At 45.5% G+C, this 19,993-nt stretch overlaps 2 protein-coding genes across 2 annotated transcripts in view; one reads left to right on the top strand and one right to left on the bottom strand.

Annotated features, from left to right (window-relative positions):
* Nucleotides 1-329: 329 nt before the first annotated feature.
* Nucleotides 330-4,095, bottom strand: MRPS12 (mitochondrial ribosomal protein S12). The gene is made up of 3 exons (XM_089658225.1): nt 3,971-4,095; nt 3,040-3,109; nt 330-1,166 (listed from the first exon to the last, which is right to left on the bottom strand). Exons 2-3 carry the CDS (start codon nt 3,086-3,088, stop codon nt 778-780), a joined length of 438 nt encoding a protein of 145 aa, XP_089514351.1. The 5' UTR covers nt 3,089-3,109; nt 3,971-4,095; the 3' UTR covers nt 330-777.
* Nucleotides 4,096-4,305: 210 nt separating this feature from the next.
* Nucleotides 4,306-19,993, top strand: part of SARS2 (seryl-tRNA synthetase 2, mitochondrial) — a 58,022-nt gene continuing 42,334 nt past the window's right edge. Inside the window, exons 1-2 of the mRNA XM_089658224.1 lie at nt 4,306-4,677; nt 12,551-12,646. Of these exons, the coding sequence (XP_089514350.1) occupies nt 4,345-4,677; nt 12,551-12,646 (429 nt within the window). The 5' untranslated portion in view covers nt 4,306-4,344. The remainder of the gene's footprint in view (nt 4,678-12,550; nt 12,647-19,993) is intronic.

Genomic DNA, 19,993 nt, shown 5'->3' with positions numbered 1-19,993 from the left:
CCCACTATCATATATACGGGGAGCAAGAAAAGGGAGAAGCAAAAATTGCCTCCCCCAAAATCCTGCTTCCAATTTGCAGAGCTGATGACATTGGTTCTGGCTACAGCATCACTGGCTTGAGTACCATAGCAACACTTCATAACAATGGTATAATTCCCTATATTCTGATACTGTAACATGCTAGTGCTAAGTCTTTGGCAACTTGGCACCATCCTGGAAATGTAGGGAAAGTGAATTCCTAAATGGAAATAACTCAAAATACACCATAATGGTCCCTATATGTATACAAGAGTTCCCTCCCCCCAGAAAAATGTGTTTTTAAAATCAAATACATTTACAAAATGCACATATTTTAATAGCAGAAATTTCCTTGAAAACAGAAATGCACAAGAGACTGAATCCTGAAGTCCATGAAAACTGAGGGATCACTTCCTCCATAACTGATCTTGATAGCTGCAGGTTGGATAAATCGCCCTTCAGCCTCTTGCTTCCCTTATGGTTCCAGAGTTCAGATATCTGCACCCTATTTTCCCATTTTGGCCACCATCTGCAATCATTACAAGTGTCTTGCTGCCCTTATTAAATTGTATTTTTAATCTGGGAGACCACAGCACCAAGAGCAAGAGTCCATAGCACAGAGAATAACTGCCAAAGACAAAGGATGACCCCAAATAAAATAAAAAAAAAAGCTCCTTTAATCTTGCTGTACAGATGATGTGTACTCCTCTGGCTCAGTAACTGGTACGAAATTAATGACAGGTTACCCCACATCCATTACTACTTTTTCTTAACATGTGCACAGTCATATTTTCCCCGCACCACTTTGAGTTTCACCCCGGGAAGGTCCTGTGTACGGCCACCCTCCACCAGGACAATGCTGTGTTCCTGCAGATTATGTCCTTCACCGGGAATAAAAACCACCACTTCTTTGCCATTGGTGAGCCGCACACGGGCACACTTGCGGTTTGCAGAGTTGGGTTTCTTGGGCTTGCGGATCATGATTTTCACTATAACACCCTTCAGCTGAGGACAGCCACCTAAAACATTTATTTTGCGGGGAGGACTCTTGGGTCGGCCAACTCGATGCATCTGATTTAGGGTAGCCATGTTTGCCATAAGTGGAAGAGCGGAGTAACTTGGCACAACTGTCCGAAGGAAGGAGGGTCCTATGAAGGAAAAGTAGGTTGTAGATATTCAGAATGAAAAAAAGAAATACGAGTAGTGAGTGCTCTGTTTAGATGATATGGGTAGACAGTTACCAGAGAGCAGGAAGATCAATGAACTACTAGAGCATTTATCAGCGCCCTTGCAGTTAATTGAGAACTACAAGTCGACAGCCACAATGACCGACGGAACTTGTAGTCTACCCATTTACAGAAAACTGGCCGAGGGAGTGAAGCCTTGCACGGCTATGCTATTTTCAAGCAGGTGTGGGGGGAGCATACCCGGTTGGGGTCACAGAGGGGGGAGCACTGGCGGTTGGTACATAGAAGCATGTTACACCCTAGATATGGATGTAACATGCTCCTAAAGGTGAACTTTTCCTTTAAAGACATTGTATATAGGACATTAAAGGGGACATCCACTCCCATTTTCTGTTTAATGAATATTACTTTTTCTCACTGTCCTTTTTAACCCCCAAGAACCTGTACCCCTGCCATGCAACTACGTGCAATGCATGCAGTTGTGGCTCCACACCATTCACTTGAATGGTTCATGTTCGGCGGGTGCTACTTCCCACCAAATACTTTGGGGAGACCATTTCTGCAGCACTGTCGGGGAGAGGGGTGGTAAAAACACAGTTTGACTTCCTGTTTGTTTCTCTACTCAACCACAAGTGTTAACTAGGCCTTAGTGATGGAGTACCTTTCAAGGATAAGTCCACCTTTAAAAAAAAAAAAAAATGCATATGCTTTTGCAAGAAAAAATACATGGTTATTTTTTTTTCTCAAAAGCCTGCAGAGCATTGGCAATCAGTGAATCACAGGTGCAATATCAGGCTCCTGCAAACTTCCTACACCTCTGAACCTAAAACCTCTGCAAGGGCTGTCAGTTTCAGAGCTTCAGAAAGAGTGAATGGACTACTTGCAGCCTATTAACACTACAAATCCATCTGCCGTGGTGGCAGATGGGACTTGTAGTTCATTCATTCACAGATTTCTGTGAATGAATGACGTGTCTGTGTGGGAAGAGTCCAACACAATAGCGGGGTTTTTAAGCTGCGATGTGACAGCAGGGGAAACCCCACTCTGTGTCATGGGAGGGGGTTTGGGAGAAGAGCCCCCTCTAGCTGTCACTCTATGCAGCGGAGTGGGCGGCAGCTCTGGCAGTGGGAACAGGTTACATGTTCCCAAAGGTGAACTTATCCTTTAACTAGTTATCCATCTTTTTCCTCCCCTTCACACCCCCCCTTCAATCTATTTTTTTTTTTTTGTTTACCATTTGCTATCTCACTTAGTAAAAATCGATGTTTTCCCCTGCTTTCTGAGACTATGAAGGCAACACTACATGTGCTCAGTGAGAGTTATCAGGGGCTGGCTGCTAGAACCCCCCCCCCCCCCAAAAAAAAAACAAAAAACAGCCAGCCTCCTGATGACATTGGTGCAGTGCGGGACTGTTGTGTGGCAGATCACAGTAGGACAGCACTGGATTCGCAGGGTGGAGGAGTATGCTATTTTAGTCTTTAGTCAAGGGTAAGAAGGGGTTAAGATCAGCATTATCCCCAGGATGGGGGAGGGGTGAAGTAACCCTTCTGTCTTCAAGCATCAAGTGCTCTAATGCTGGCCATAGATGGGTCCTTTATCGACCGAATTGTCGTCCGAAAAATGACAAATCGGTCGTTCTGCTGCCACCAATGCTTACAAAAAACGTCCGTTTTGCGTAGATTTTCCTGCATGACCGATAAAAAAAATGAGAAGAACCGTGAAAATCGGCCGATGACATTGCCCCACTAACGGTGTGAATATCAGCCGATAATCGAGCGGACTATGGCCTGCATTAGGCACTGTGTCAATGGACAATGCAGCTGTACAGACTTACCCCAGGTCCAGGGGGCGCAGACAAGGCTACGAACTCCAGCTAAGAACATCCTGGCTCAGTTAAATGTTATCTGCAAAGATATAGGAGCATCCTGTGACTCAGATTACTGCACAACATTGTGTTTTACACATATTATTATACAGGATTTATACAGCACCAACAGTTTGCTCAGCGCTTTACAATATAAAGGGAGACAATACAGTTCAATACATGAGGGATAGGAGGGCCTGATCCTGGGAGCTTACAATCTAACATGGAGGGGCTGGTGGTACAAAAGGTAAAAACTGTGGGGGATGAACTGATAGAAGGAATAGAAGATTCAGTTATTAGCTGAAGGCAGGATAGGCTTCCCTGAAGAGATAGGTTTTCAGAGATCGCCTGAAAGTGAGCAAAGCAGGTGATAGTCGGATAGATTGGGGTAGAGAGTTCCAGAGGATGGGGGAGGCTCTGGAGAAGTCCTGGAGATGAGCATGGGAGGAGGAGACAAGGGAACTAGAGAGCAGGAGGTCGTGGGAGGAGCAGAGAGTACAGTTTGGGTGATATTTGGAGACAAGATTGGTGATGTAGTTTGGGGCAGAGTTATAAATGGCTTTATATGTTATTGTTAATGTTTTGAATTTTATCCGTTGGGCAATGGGAAGGCAGTGGAGGGATTGGCAGATATGGAACTATATAAATATTCCACATGTAATAGCAGATAAGATAATAATTCAGCCCTAGTTGGTAATAAATATGTAAAATGATACTGTTTACTTTATAAATGTGCACTTTATAGATTTATACAACACAAAATTATTCTAATAATCATTAATAACAAATAAAAGTAATAATTCAGCTGAAGGTGACTAGGACAGTAGGAACAGACATCTACACGATCACTGACTCATTATCACACTATAAGTCCCAGCATGCCTTGCTGATCCTCACTCACCTTGAAGATCCCCCAAGACCAAACCCATACGTTCAGTACACCATGTGCGGCTACTTCCGGGTCAATGCTGTAAGAGGCGTGCCTAGTAGGGGCAAACTTTTCTTCCCGTCCAATCACATTATTGAAGCTCCTACCATCTCACGAGCAAATACACCCCTTCACCAATAACAGTCCGCTACGGAGATCGAGCCCCGCCTCTGACCGACAGAAAGATATTGTTCCATGATTGGTGTAATATACGGCAGGGGTCATACGGGTTGTCTGTGATTGGTTACACTAATTGCAAAGTTCTAGCTCTCTTCATGATTGGCCGCTTGTAGTGTCAGAGACTCCGGTTCACGCTGTGATTGGCCAGTTCCGGGTACCCGGTGAAGATGGCAGCCTGCATGATGCTGGCCAAGCTGTGTGCCCGGTCTATGTGGAAAAGGTGGCCGGCGGGGAGCCGGTTACTGAGCGGGGGAGAACCGAGGAGCCGGATACAAAGCGAGGGAGAACCGACGAGCCTGATACAGAGCGGGGGAGAACCGACCAGCCGGATACAGAGCGAGGGAGAACCGACGAGCAGCCTCTATGAACATGTGAAGGCGGGATACAGCGGGCGGCCTCAGCTGGATATGGAGAGACTGAGCCGGGAGCTGGAGGAGGCGGAGCGGGAATTGAACGAGAGGAAAGCCAGGGGAGTCGAAAAGGGGACACTGAGGGAGCTGGTGAGAGGAGGAGAAGGGGGGGATACCGAGCACTAATACACCAATGAATGACTGCTCATACCGACACACCACTGCCGCCCCCTACTGACACTGCACTCCCTGACACCTTACCGACGCACTGCACTCCCTGACACCTTACCGACGCACTGCACTCCCTGACACCTTACCGACGCACTGCACTCCCTGACACCTTACCGACGCACTGCACTCCCTGACACCTTACCGACGCACTGCACTCCCTGACACCTTACCGACGCACTGCACTCCCTGACACCTTACCGACGCACTGCACTCCCTGACACCTTACCGACGCACTGCACTCCCTGACACTGCACTTCTTGGCACCTTACTGACACACTGCACTTCCTGTCACTGTACTTCTTGGCACCTTACTGACACTCTGCACTTCCTGACAGCTTTACTGGCTGACACTGCCCTCACTGACAGCTTTACTGGCTGACACTGCCCTCACTGACAGCGTACTGACTGACACTGCCCTCACTGACAGCGTACTGACTGACACTGCCCTCACTGACAGCGTACTGACTGACACTGCCCTCACTGACAGCGTACTGACTGACACTGCCCTCACTGACAGCGTACTGACTGACACTGCCCTCACTGACAGCGTACTGACTGACACTGCCCTCACTGACAGCGTACTGACTGACACTGCCCTCACTGACAGCGTACTGACTGACACTGCCCTCACTGACAGCGTACTGACTGACACTGCCCTCACTGACAGCGTACTGACTGACACTGCCCTCACTGACAGCGTACTGACTGACACTGCCCTCACTGACAGCGTACTGACTGACACTGCCCTCACTGACAGCGTACTGACTGACACTGCCCTCACTGACAGCGTACTGACTGACACTGCCCTCACTGACAGCGTACTGACTGACACTGCCCTCACTGACAGCGTACTGACTGACACTGCCCTCACTGACAGCGTACTGACTGACACTGCCCTCACTGACAGCGTACTGACTGACACTGCCCTCACTGACAGCGTACTGACTGACACTGCCCTCACTGACAGCGTACTGACTGACACTGCCCTCACTGACAGCGTACTGACTGACACTGCCCTCACTGACAGCGTACTGACTGACACTGCCCTCACTGACAGCGTACTGACTGACACTGCCCTCACTGACAGCGTACTGACTGACACTGCCCTCACTGACTCCGTACTGACTGACACTGCCCTCACTGACTCCTTACTGACTGACACTGCCCTCACTGACTCCTTACTGACTGACACTGCCCTCACTGACTCCTTACTGACACTTTTAATTTCTGACATCTTACTGACTGACACACTGCACTCACTGACACCTTACTGACTGACACACTGCACTTCCTGACTCCTTACTGACACACTGCACTTCCTGACTGACAGACTGCACCCGCTGACACCTTACTGACTGACACCTTACTGACTGACACCCAGCACTTCCTGACACTTTTTTCTGTTCACTCTTCAGAGAGCATTTGTCAGTAAGTATTTGTGAGTAAGTATTGTATCGCCTCCTCATTGCCTGCTTTAAACCCTTGAACTCTGTAGGTACATGGCATGCGGTTGAAGGGCAGCTGCAGAGAGTCCACTGAAAGTAACAGTGGGTATAATGCCTGCTGCAGTTGCAAAGCAAAGGGGTGTGGAAATGTTTGTACAAACTACTTGTCCAGGGACTACATCGGGGTTCCAGTCTACTTTCCTTCATGATAATCTACTTGTCCTGATAAAAAGAAATACATTTTAACCAAATCAAGAACCAATGGTGTCGCGCTCCACTATCAATAATATATATATATAAATAAATAAAAAATGAAAACAAGTGAATAAGTCCAATATTCTTTCCACAGCATGATATTGCAATCACTGGTGCTACATGCATATTTATGGATTATCCGTGACATTGAGGTGTCTTCCTAATGGTGCAATACAAAGTATATATAGTCCACCAATCTTATGTCATGTGCTCCTTCACCAGTTGTGCTCTCACCTGACATATATGACCAAACCGTTAAGTGAGGTCATACGAGCTCGTGTCCCTTTAATTGGACTCAGAGGTGAAGAGATGGATAAATCCCTGTATCCCAGATGGATGGATGGAGATTAACCTTGGTGCTCACTTCCCACAGACAGACAAGAGTAGGGGACAGCAAATGCCCATACTCTTGTCTGTAGGAAGTGAGCGCCAAGGTCAATCTGTGTCACAAGCCCATTCTATGTGGTTGCTATAAAACATACATTCACATTTGTTTCTGCAGCAGGTATATATGCATGGAGGAGAAAGTTTGAAGGGAGTGAAGAGACCCCCTAGTGGGAAGAGGGATAACTCCATCCATCCGCCTCCAGGAATAAGATCCCTAGGAAGCGGCGAGACCCCCTGCTGTGAAAAGGAAAAAAATACTCCATTCATCCATCCATCCATCCGGGAAACAGGGATTTATCCATCTGTTCACCTCAGAGTCCAATTAAAGGAACACAGGCTTGTATGACGTCAGGTGAGAGCGCAACTGGTGAAGGAGCACATTACATAAGATTGGTGGACTATATATACTTTGTATTACACCATTAGGAAGACACCTCAATGTCACGGATAATCCAAAAATATGCATGTAGCCTAGTGATTGCAATATCACGCTGTGGAAAGAATATTGGACTTATTCACTTGTTTTAACCACTAGCCCACAGGGCACTTATACCCCCTTCCTGCCCAGGTCAGTTTCCAGCTATCAGCGCTGTCACACTTTGAATGGCAATTGCGCAGTCATGCAACACTGTACTCATGACATTTTTATCATTTTTTTGTGACAGAGCTTTATTATGGTGGTTTTTAATCAACTCTGGGGTTTTTTTCCTTAACCACCTCTTGTCCAGTCGTTGTATATAAACAGCCGGACGGTGGCAGTGCAGGGTCGGGGTGGCCGTTTATAACTATTTATAGCTGTTTATGTCCTCCGGACACAGTGGAACACCGGTCATCGAACGGGACCTCTGTGCGAGGTCCCGATCATGTGATTACTGATTGGCCAATCAGTGATCACATGCAGAGTAGTAAGCAAGATGTCACTTGTGACATCATTACTTACTACGTGTGAAATCTGTGAATGATCACAGAGGTCACTTGGTACAAGGCTATTTACAACAGCCTTGTACCATGTGACAAGCTGTGACCAATCACAGCTCACTCAGTAGTTCTCATGGCTGCAAGAATGCAGCTAGAGAGAAGGAGAAATGATTACTTTTATACCCATAAAGGGTGTAAAATCAGTGTAAAAAAAAAAAAATCTTCATTACCCCGCACAAGTAGTACAGTGTCACCATGGTGACACTGTACTGCTAGGGTGACAGTACGTAAAAAAAAATGTTTAAAAATTATAATTTTTGGTTATAAACTAATTTGGATTTTTTGTTTTACTAAAAATATAACGAAATAAATTTTGGCCAAGATTTATGATGAATTACTATTTATTTGCAAACTTTTATAAGAAAAACACCTTTTTTCAAAATTTTTGGCCTTTTTTGTTTTACATAGCAAAAATATAAAACTCCCAGTGGCGAATAAATACCACCAAAATAAAGCTTTATCTGTCTCAAAAAAATGCTAAAAAATTCATATGGGTACAGTGTTGCATCACCGCGCAATTGTCATTCAAAGGGTGATAGCACTGAAAGCTGAAAATTGGCCTGGACAGGAAGGGGGTAAAAGTGTCCGGACTGGAAATGGTTAAACAAACTAAAAACCACTGAAAATTTTGGAAAAAAAAAACAAAACGTTTTTTCTTCGTTTTTGTTATAAAATTTTGTAAATAAGTAATTTTTCTCCTTCACTGATGGCCACTGATGAGGCACTGGTAGGTGGCACTGATGGGCATTGACAGGCATCACTGATGGGCACTGATATATGGCACTGTTAGGCGGCACTGACTGGCACTGATGGGTGACACTGAGGCAGCTCAGATGGGCACTGATATGTGGCACTGGTGACACTGGCACGTGGCACTGATGAGCACTCACAGCTGGCACTGATGGACACTGACAGGTGGCACTGCTGGGGCTACCCTGATCATCGGTGCACACTGATCATGATGATCAGTGTACATGTCCCCTCCTCGGAATGCCGATTACCGGCTCTCCTCTCGAGCTGTCAGCGTGACAGCTCGAGAGGAGAGAAATGCCGGTAATCGGCATTTTCCTGTTTACATGTGATCAGCTGTGATTGGACACAGCTGATCACATGACCGAGCCGACATCTTTGGCTCTTTCCATGGATTGGTGATCCGCTGTGTCCGAGGGGCACTGCGCACCGCCGATTGCTGCTCTGCGCGCTCCCTGAGCCGAGCATGCACGGTGGGAATGGGAGGAGGGAATGGGAGGACGTGATATGACATCCTCCCAGAACGAGAGAACCGCCTTGCGCCCATCATTTTAGTGTGTGTGTGTGTGTGTGTGTGTGTGTGTGTGTGTGTGTGTGTGTGTGTGATTGATAGTGGAGCACAACACTATTGGTTTTTGATTTGTTTTGGCACACTGGTATGAGTTTGTGTTTAGTGTAGGCGACCCACTCATTCATTTAATTATTTCATATTTTGCACACCAGCTTAATTGATTTATTTCACTGCAACTAATACCTAACAGACGGTGATATTTCAACAACCTGTTTGGTTTCTTTATATGCTCATTCACTTTATAATTTCTCACCCATAGTACACACCATAGTCTCTCACAAGAATCACATTTATTATTACATTTTAGCCAAAACTGTATTTAAATCGGAGGTGATGTTAGTGATGTCTGGGACTTTTAAAAACAAAGGGGGCTTTATGGCGACTTAAACAGCGCAATGTTAAAAATCTTTATTTCCTCCTCCCCTCCCTGCCTGTCTCCAGCACCGCACCTGGGGACTTGCAGGGAGGGGAGAAACCTTGCAGTGTAATGAGGACCAACTGGGTGCTGGTCAGGAAAGGGGCATGTCCGGCTTATCCTTTATCTCTTTTGCTGCCAGTAGCCCTTTTTGCGTTTTTTTTGCACATGTTTAAATAATTATTTTAGGCATGAAGGTTACACAAAACAAAATATTATATATTTTCTGAAAGCAGAGACCCTAGAGAATAAAATAGCGGTAGTTTAAATTTTCTATGTCACACGATATTATCACAAAGCTCTAGGAAACAAAAAATCTCAGTAAAAATTGCATTCAATTTTAGGACACAAAAAAGAGCAATAAATTACCCTTTTTTTTTTTTTTTTCCTGTAAAATATAAACGAGTAAATAGATATCCAACATGTTAATCCTTAAATTTGCATGCCCTTGTGAAATGTCGACAAACTTCAGTACCCTATATTTTCTATAGGTGATGTTTTTAAAGCACCTTTTATAGCTCATCAGTTTAGTGTTAGGTCTGGTGCTAGAATTATTGCTCTCATTCTGGCGTGTGCAATCAACGTTTTAATGTGTAGGTGCCCCGGTATGTTTTTTTACGTTTGTACATGCACATATGTGGGGATCCTCAAAACGTCAAAATGTCCCCTATGTGATGATTTTTGGTGACAGGTTCACTTTAATGATACATCCAGGGTCCCCCCTGTACTGTACTGGATGTAATGCAGTGCACATTGGCCGGGAAATCTTTCAACAGGGATCCGGAAGTGATGTCATAAAGTCACTTCTGCGTCAGGACCACTTTTGGCTCCTCCCTCCCTTCTACACGCTGGCACTCCCCGAACCGGTCCCGGGCCCGTACATGGGCAAGCAGAGCTTCGGAAGCATAGCGACCAGGATGGCGGTCAGGGATGGGGAGGTGTCAGAGGAGACTGGCACTGCTGGGGGCTGTGTGGAAGCAGTCGGTGGCATCTCTGCCGCCCGAATGCTTCCATCTGACAGGTGAGTCCTGCTGTTTTCCCGCAGCAGGGCTAAAGGTTAAAAGAAACCTGCCCAGCGCCCGGAACGACATGTCAGGTGATACAAATTGCACATCTCTGAAAGGATCACGGCTGTGGCATGTGTACACCCCCAGCCTCTGAGGAATTGTCCCAAACGCTGCATTCACACTATAGTCTTTCATAAACTCATGACAGCTCATCTCATTGAAATGAATGGCCTGCCTTACATGTGTGGGGTGAAAACATGACACATGTGCAACGCAATGTTTTCTGTGTTCACCAAACGCCAAACTGTGAATGCAGCGGGGCATGTACACCTCTGAGAGATCCTTCCTGAGGAGGGGGTCACTTGCAGACACCTTCCCTATGGACTGTGTCCATCTCTGGCATTGTTGGGGCCCCATTCTATGGAGGATGGGTGAAGGCTGTGTGGTAGATTTGGCTGTATGATGAGGTCAGGTCACACTGAATTGTCATACCACACTCTACAGCAGAGCAGAACCCCGTACCTAACATCTCATTGTATTCATCGGGTCTGGCTCACATACATATATTGTGTTGTGGTGGGTCAGGTGTGTTTTTTCACCTGTTGATGTGCATCGAGGGGCCCATAGAAGTCAATGGGAGTGCAGGAAAATTCTGGCTGCAACCTGTCATAGTCTATGGCAGGCTGATCTATGTTCCATCTGGATGGCTGTACTGAGTGGTACTCACATTTAGGGCCCCATGTGTTCAGGAAAAAAACACGAACACACGTACTCTGCAGGGGGCCTAACACTTTTACTAACAGACAGGACTAGCACACTTACTGACATGCTGATTTACTGACATCTTTAGGGCTTGTTTACACTTGCATTTGGGGAGCAGGGGGGGGGATTACTGCTCTCTCAACCGCTCCCCTTTTGCTGCAGAGGCATTCATGTGAATGGGGCTGCGCTGCAACCAATAACAACGTGTGCAGCTCAGTTGTCCAGTATTTAGGGGGTTAAAACAGGCAGGTAGGAGGCGATACACATCCTCACCATCTGTTAATTGCTCTCTGAAGAGTAACTCAAATGTGGGTTGCCCTTCATAGAGAAAAACAGGTGTAAATGAGCCCTTGTGACACGTAGCACTGACTGTCATACTTACTGGCACATTTTTGCACTGACCAACATATTTACTTACGCCTTTCTTTTTTCCCTTTTTAATGTATATATTTTTAAAAGCACTGATTGATATCAGCGTGCCTTCCTGCTCTGCTATGCAACACTGACCACTCTGAAGTAACCATCTTATCAACACCCTGCTAGGAATAAATGTAGTGACATACCTTTGTTATTGCTTGTTTTTTTGCTCCCCCTTTTTTGCGTGCAGCCTTTCTTTACAGCATAACCAGCCAGTAAAGATTCAGTAGGGACCTTATTTTTGAAATTCGTAACAAAATTAGTTGCAAATCAGGCTGTGTCTTTGACAGGTTTGCAGACCTGTGTGTCTGCATCCCTTGGCATCCAAGTGTAAAGCCTGGTACACATCGGAAGTTTTTTTTTCCTTCAACCCAGCAGGCTGAATGATAAAAAAAAAAAAACTTGACAGAAAGCGGTCAGTGCGCTGCAAGCACTAATCAGATGCCTGTCGGCTGCAGGTTTTCGAAAATGCACGTTCGACAAGCCAGTTGTGGGATTGCCTTCTGTCGGACTAGCTTCTGTCGGACTAGCAGCTGTACACACAGGCTGAAAGTCAGCCGGTTTCTCCGGTACCAGCTGATTTCGGCCAGTATTCAGCCTTTGTCTAACCGGCATTACTGTCTGAATAATTCAAATACAGATTTAATACAGAAGACAAGACAGATTTCCAGTCTGAACAGACAAAGAATTGAGAAATGATCAGGGTCAGTTTTCATTCAGTCACAGTGTAAAGCAATCACTGCAGTGTTTTATGCTATCAGAGGAACATGATGTAAAGGGATTTCCTATCTTGTTGATTTCACAGTTGAGCTTATGGGAGCAACTGCAGAGGAAGAAGCAGGATATCCACAACCTAGAAGAGCAGAAAACGCAATTAAGCCGCAAGATCAAGAATCTGTTGGTGAGTACTGTTTGTCACTTGGGGGCACTATGTTCATATTGCTTTTAATTTTTCACCATGTCCCACCGTATAAATGCTTGGCTGGGAACTACCCTGCAGGTGAGTCAGCACAGCAATGGCTCAAGAGTTAAAGACGAAGTCTGCCTTTCCAAAAAAACAAACAAACAATGCACATATTTTTGCACATAAATTGCTCAAGGAACCCCTTACAACCTCTGGAGGAACCCTAGGTTTCCATGTAACCGTGGTTGAGAAACCCTATCTTAGTGTTACTAAACCCCGGACCCGGCATTCACTATATCTGGTCTCCCACAGTACACACAACATGGAAATGCAATTATTTTAGTAAATATAAACTGATTTTCTCATCAGCAGTATATAGCAGTCTTGTGACTTCTATCAATGTCCAGCCGAGCACATGTTAAAGTTTGTAGGAGGAGTTTTCATTTTGCTTTAAGAGGATGCAGAACCCTTGACCTCTGCCTGGACAGTGCTGATTGGCCCTGTGCTGATCACATTCACTCTCCCAAGAAAAAAAGAACAACTCTAGCAATACACACCAAACTGAGCATGTGCAGAGTGACTCCACACAGTATGTCTTATCAGGGGATAAGAGGGGGGCACTGGAAGAAGGGGAGGATCAGAGAAGTCAGAATCAAACAGCCTTTTTGCAAAATGCAGAGGATTGACTCCTTAGGTTCCACAGTGAGTAAAACAAGCATGCATTACTGCATATACAGACTGATTTTACTGTTGTGGGTTTAATAACACTTTAAATATAGTTTTAAAGGTGGAGTTGGCCTTTAACTTTTATGAAAGGTACTCCTGGCTTCAGGATGTGCCCCAGCAGCAATCTAAAAAGTAGAATTGATTGGCCCTGGGGGTGCCTGTTCTACTTGTTCGTTTTTTTTTTTTTTTTTTTTTTTTTTTTCTTTATTTAAATCTTTTATTAAACTTTTTTTTTTTTTTCCATTACAAAAACACAGCAAAGTATCATTTACATCCAAAATACAGACATTCCCCTAAATTTTACAATCCCACCTCCCCACTACCCCCTCACCCAAACCCCCTTACAATTTATCCCGGTCCATACAGCTCTTCTCTTTCCAACTTTCTATTCCATACCTGTGGTCTTTCTCCTCAGTCCTCACTTCCAATTATTCCTTTTTCTTACTATTCTTTCTTTCCCTCCAACCTTTCTTTTCCCTTCTCCTGTTCCTGCTACTGCCTTAAACATTCCCTTTATTCTCTTACCTCCAATCAGATCCCTAGGCCTCCCACTACTTCCAAATACTTTCCAGATGCCTTAAAGTCAGACCATCTTCCCCAATCCTTTCTAAATTTACCCATATTACCTTCGTCTATGTGCTATAACTCCATCTTATATATATATATTCCACCTTGTCTAACCAGTCTCTCGTTGTTGGAGGCTCCTGTAACTGCCAAAGTTTTGGAATAAGCTCGTTAGCCGCACTGATTAGGTGGTATAATACACTGTTTTTATACTGCTTCACTGGTGCTTCTGTCCTATAAAACAAACACACCCACGGGTCCTTCTGTATAATTGTCCCCAAAATCTCTTGTATGAACTGGATTACATCTTGCCAAAACCCCACTATTTTTGGACAGTCCCACCATATATGTGCTATTGTTCCCTTAAATCCACATCCCCTCGAACATAAAGGTGAGACTTCTACACATTGTTTATGTGCAACACTCGGTATCAAATACCACCTTGTTAAACATTTATAATTCATTTCAACCATGTTCATGTAAATCGACCCATGTGTTAATTTCAAACACTTTATTTTTCTGTGATTCATTCATTTTTGTTCCCTTTCCCATTTCTCTAAGAACAGCACAGGACCCCCCCCAATTTAACAAGAATCTTATATATCCCAGATGTAACATACTGGAACCCAACATCTTTTCAATCGGGAGCATGTCCTCCGTCATCCTCAGTGTTTGGAGCAACTTCGCAACAAAATGTCTTAGCTGACAATATCTCAGTTCATCTAATCTAATTTTTTTGCTCTTTAAGTCTTAAAAAGTACCCAACTTCCCTTTAACTACTATATTCCCCAAACGTGCATCTACATCTTTAAACCATTTCCCTGAAATGTTATCCTTCCCCGTCGGGAAAAAATCAGTACCCACCAGGGGAATCAACAATGAATTGTACTTCCAATCCATTTGATTGTTCATTCTATCCCATACTCTTAATACCGCCTGTGTTAATGTACTACTAGTCTCATCCATAGTGCGAAAATTTTGTGGTACTCAGATAATCCTCTTGAATCTTGTATTACTTAATATACCGTATTTGCCGGCGTATAAGACGACTGGGCGTATAAGACGACCCCCTACTTTTCCTGTTAAAATATAGGGTTTGGGCTATACTCGCCGTGTAAGACTACCCCTCTTCCAACGCACACCACAAATTAAAAAAACATCAGATTTGATTTCAATATGGTATTGTATTCCAATGATGGGGCACTATTCCTCCCACTGACACCAATGATGGGGCACTATTCCTCCCACTGACACCAATGATGGGGCACTATTCCTCCCACTGACACCAATGATGGGGCACTATTCCTCCCACTGACACCAATGATGGGGCACTATTCCTCCCACTGACACCAATGATGGGGCACTATTCCTCCCACTGACACCAATGATGGGGCACTATTCCTCCCACTGACACCAATGATGGGGCACTATTCCTCCCACTGACACCAATGATGGGGCACTATTCCTCCCACTGACACCAATGATGGGGCACTATTCCTCCCACTGACACCAATGATGGGGCACTATTCCTCCCACTGACACCAATGATGGGGCACTATTCCTCCCACTGACACCAATGATGGGGCACTATTCCTCCCACTGACACCAATGATGGGGCACTATTCCTCCCACTGACACCAATGATGGGGCACTATTCCTCCCACTGACACCAATGATGGGGCACTATTCCTCCCACTGACACCAATGATGGGGCACTATTCCTCCCACTGACACCAATGATGGGGCACTATTCCTCCCACTGACACCAATGATGGGGCACTATTCCTCCCATTGACACCAATGATGGTTCCCCATCATTAGTGTCAGTGTGTGAGGAATAGCGCCCCATCGTTGGTGTCAGTGGGGGGAGGAATAGCGTCCCAACGTTGGTGTCAGTGGTGGGAGGAATAGCGTCCCAACGTTGGTGTCAGTGGTGGGAGGAATAGCGCCCCATCGTTGGTGTCAGTGGTGGGAGGAATAGCGCCCCATCGTTGGTGTCAGTGGGGGGGAGGAATAGCGCCCCATCGTTGGTGTCAGTGGGGGGAGGAATAGCGCCCCATCGTTGGTGTCAGTGGGGGGAGGAATAGCGCCCCATCGTTGGTGTCAGTGGGGGGAGGAATAGCGCCCCATCGTTGGTGTCAGTGGGGGGAGGAATAGCGCCCCATCGTTGGTGTCAGTGTGTGAGGAATAGCGCCCCATCGTTGGTGTCAGTGGGGGGAGGAATAGCGCCCCATCGTTGGTGTCAGTGGGGGGAGGAATAGCGCCCCATCGTTGGTGTCAGTGGGGGGAGGAATAGCGCCCCATCGTTGGTGTCAGTGGGGGGAGGAATAGCGCCCCATCGTTGGTGTCAGTGGGGGGAATAATGCCCCATCATTAGTATCAGTGACACCAATGATGGGGCACTATTCCTCCCACTGACACCAATGACACTTGCTGACTCCTGTTCTAGTATGGTACTGCTGCAGCCAGCATATGTGGTTGCAGCAGCACCTCTGCACTGCACACTTACCCTCACTCTATTTTCGTGGGTCCGCTCGGCTCCGCCTCCTCACACGTGATTGGCCGCCTGTGTGCCTTTCCTGAGCTACAGTTCTGGCGGCCAATCACCAGTGAGGAGGCGGAGCCGAGCGGCAGGAGTGAGGGAGTGGCCGGAGTGACTGAAGGAGCAGCGCTTCCTGGATGGATCGTCGTGGGAGCCAGGTAAGAGACTGCAGCCCTCTGCCCACCCCTGTACTTAGTGTCCCTTCTGTCGGAAGGGGGGGATGGCGGCAGCACCGCGCCGCCCCCCTAAAATGTGCCCCCTGACGTGTACCGGCGTATAAGACGACCCCCGACTTTTGAGAAGATTTTCAAGGGTCAAAAAGTCATCTTATGCACCGGAAAATACGGTACCTTCTATTTTAACCCAACTCTTCCCCTGTGAATTATATGTCCAATCTGCAATTCGTGACATCACCGCAGTGTAATAGTTCCTAATAGTGGGCAGGTTTAATCTACCTTTCTCTTTCTTATTACACAGAACTTCATACCAAATTCTCGGTTTCTTATTAGCCCATATATATTTAAGTATTAGTTTTTTTATTATCCCAAAGAAGGATCCTGGGATATGGACTGGTAGCATGGGAAATTTATATATGATTTCTGGGACGATCACCATCTTAAACAGATTAATACGACCGATCCAAGAGACTCTTCCCCTTGAGAGTTTTCTTGGATCATCCTTTATTTCATTTATTAATGGAATATAGTTTTCCCAATATATATTATTTATAGAAGGAGTCAACTTTACGCCTAGGTAACCTAATTCCTTCTCCCACCATGAAAATGCGAAGTCTTTTTGTAAAATCTGCATCACATTCTTTGAAACACTAATGTTCAAGATCTCTGATTTTGAGGGATTTATTTTCAAATTTGAAAGCTCTCCGTACACTTTTAGTAATCCCATTAGGTTAGGCAAAGTTAACCCAGGGTTCACAATATTAAACAACATATCATATGTCACTACCTTATGCTCTATCTCACCTATCTTAATCCCTCTTATATCTACACTCTTTCTTACCGTCGCCAGCAAAGGTTCCAGGGATATTACAAATAAAAATGGGGATAAGGGGCATCCATGCCTTGTACCATTGTAAATCTTAAAAGACCTCAAGAGGGACCCGTTTACCTTCACCACTGCGGATGGGCTGTTATAGAGCTCCTTTATCCAATTTATCATCTTAGTCCCTATTCCCAAGGCCTCTACGGTATTTATCATAAACCCCCAATCTAGCTTGTCAAAAGCTTTCTCTGCTTCGATCGACAATAAAATTGTTGGTTTCTTTTCTCTCTTTGCCTTCTGTAAAAAAAAGCAATGTTCTCACACCATTATCCCTCCCTTCCATTCCTGGGACAAAACCCACCTGATCCAAATGTATCCATTCCAGCATCAACTCTTTTAACCTCGTAGCTAGCACCTTCGCTAACTGTTTTGTATCTGCATTTAGTAGGGATATAGGCCTACAGCTAAGGCTTTGTGAACTATCCTTTCCTTATTTTAGGATGATCATTATATACACTTGCAACGACTCTGCTCTTACTCCATTTCCGTCTCCTAAGGCATTCATATATGTACAAAATTTTTAGGGACCAATAAGTCTCCGCTATTCTTATAACCCACCGTATGCCCATCAGGTCCTGGACTTTTCCCTCCTGCTGTATTCTGCAGAGCAATATTAATTTCCTCCTGGGAGATCGCATGTTCGAACTATACAAATTTTTCTTTTGATATTTTTGGTACTGCTGTTTTTGGAACATTTCAGCAATATCATTGGTGGAGTATACCAGTTCTCCTTTTTCATCTTTAATTTTTTCAATATAATTTTTAGATTTCTTCTGCTTTAAGTCTTTTCATCAAATATTTTCCTGGTGTATTCCACAGATATCTTTCCTTTGAAAACCTATTGAAGATCTTCCTTGATTCCTGTTCCAGTAGGACTTCTAACTCTTAAGTAAAATCTTCGAATGAACCACGGTATCCTGTCTCCTTTTTTATGTGCTTGTTCTAACCTATAGAACTCCTCTGTCACCTCCTTTATTTTTCTCTACCAACCTTTCTTTTTTTTTCAGTTCCTACAGCTATCAGATATCCCCTCACGTAAGCCTTATGTGCTTCCCAATTGGTGGCCACAGAGACTTCCTCAGTTTCATTCTAGGGAAAAAAATGCTTTATTTCCTCCCTTAACCTCTTCTCTACTTCAGGGTCCTGTATAAGCATCTCATTTAATCTCCACATTGTCCTTTTTGTTCCCTTCTCCTCCTACCTTTTAGTCTTGCCGTCACAGGAGCATGATCTGAGATAGACATAACTTCTATATTGGATTTAACCAGTGAATCCAATTGTCTATGCTTGATCATAATATAATCCAACCATGAGTATGATCTATGTGCCAGTGAGAAGAAGGTATAATCTCTTTCTCTGGATGTTTTACCCTCCATGTGTCCATTAGCTGACTCTGATGTAACCTCTTTTGCAACATTCTTTTTTTACCTCCTCCTCTCTGCGCAATCGAAGACTTATCCATCCATGGATCAAGACAAAAATTAAAATCTCCTGCCAAGACCAGAGTCCCCCTCTTAAACTCTGTGATTTTCCCCAGCACTCCGTACATAAATACCTCTGTATTTTGATTCGGGAAATAAATATTAACCAAGGCATAGCTTTGTCCCCGCATTTTTCCTCTTAAACCAATCTCTCCTCCACATCAAAACCCACGTTTTTTGAGAACCTAGTCGCTACTCCTTTAGCCCTCTTTATTGGTGAGTTCGCATAATACCAAGCTGGGTAGTACCTTGAGTATAATTTGATATTATTATCATATGATAAGTGTGTCTCTGGAGTCAGTGCATCCAGAGCCACCACACTGTCAAGGTCCTACCTTTCCTCAGGGCTTGTGCTGCTCTATGTACTGGCATCCATCTTAGGTGTCTGCAAAGCATTGTGGGATTCTTTATGCTTTCAGCCCCCTGTGGCTCCTCCCCCAGGAGGTGGCGGCTTATCACATATAAGTCTGCTGTTTGTAGCTGTCCATTGCATTCGGGTCCTGTCTGTTGCACAGCAGCAAGCTCCTGTTTAGTTTCTCATTGCTCTCCTGGATACCGACTCGGCTCCTGGCTTCTGTCCCTGGCCCTGGCGACCATCCTTCCTGGCTTCTGTCCCCGGCCCTGGCGACCATCCTTCCTGGCTTCTGTCCCCGGCCCTGGCGACCATCCTTCCTGGCTTCTGTCCCCGGCCCTGGCGACCATCCTTCCTGGCTTCTGTCCCCGGCCCTGGCGACCATCCTTCCTGGCTTCTGTCCCCGGCCCTGGCGACCGTCCTTCCTGGCTTCTGTCCCCGGCCCTGGCGACCGTCCTTCCTGGCTTCTGTCCCGGCCCTGGCGACCGTCCTTCCTGGCTTCTGTCCCCGGCCCTGGCGACCGTCCTTCCTGGCTTCTGTCCCCGGCCCTGGCGACCGTCCTTCCTGGCTTCTGTCCCCGGCCCTGGCGACCGTCCTTCCTGGCTTCTGTCCCCGGCCCT

The sequence above is a fragment of the Staurois parvus genome, unplaced genomic scaffold, assembly GCF_062004578.1.
Source record: "Staurois parvus isolate SC_StPar_1 unplaced genomic scaffold, SC_StPar_1.0 ptg001058l, whole genome shotgun sequence".
NCBI lineage: Eukaryota > Metazoa > Chordata > Amphibia > Anura > Ranidae > Staurois > Staurois parvus.
This window is presented reverse-complemented; position numbering and strand designations above follow the sequence as displayed.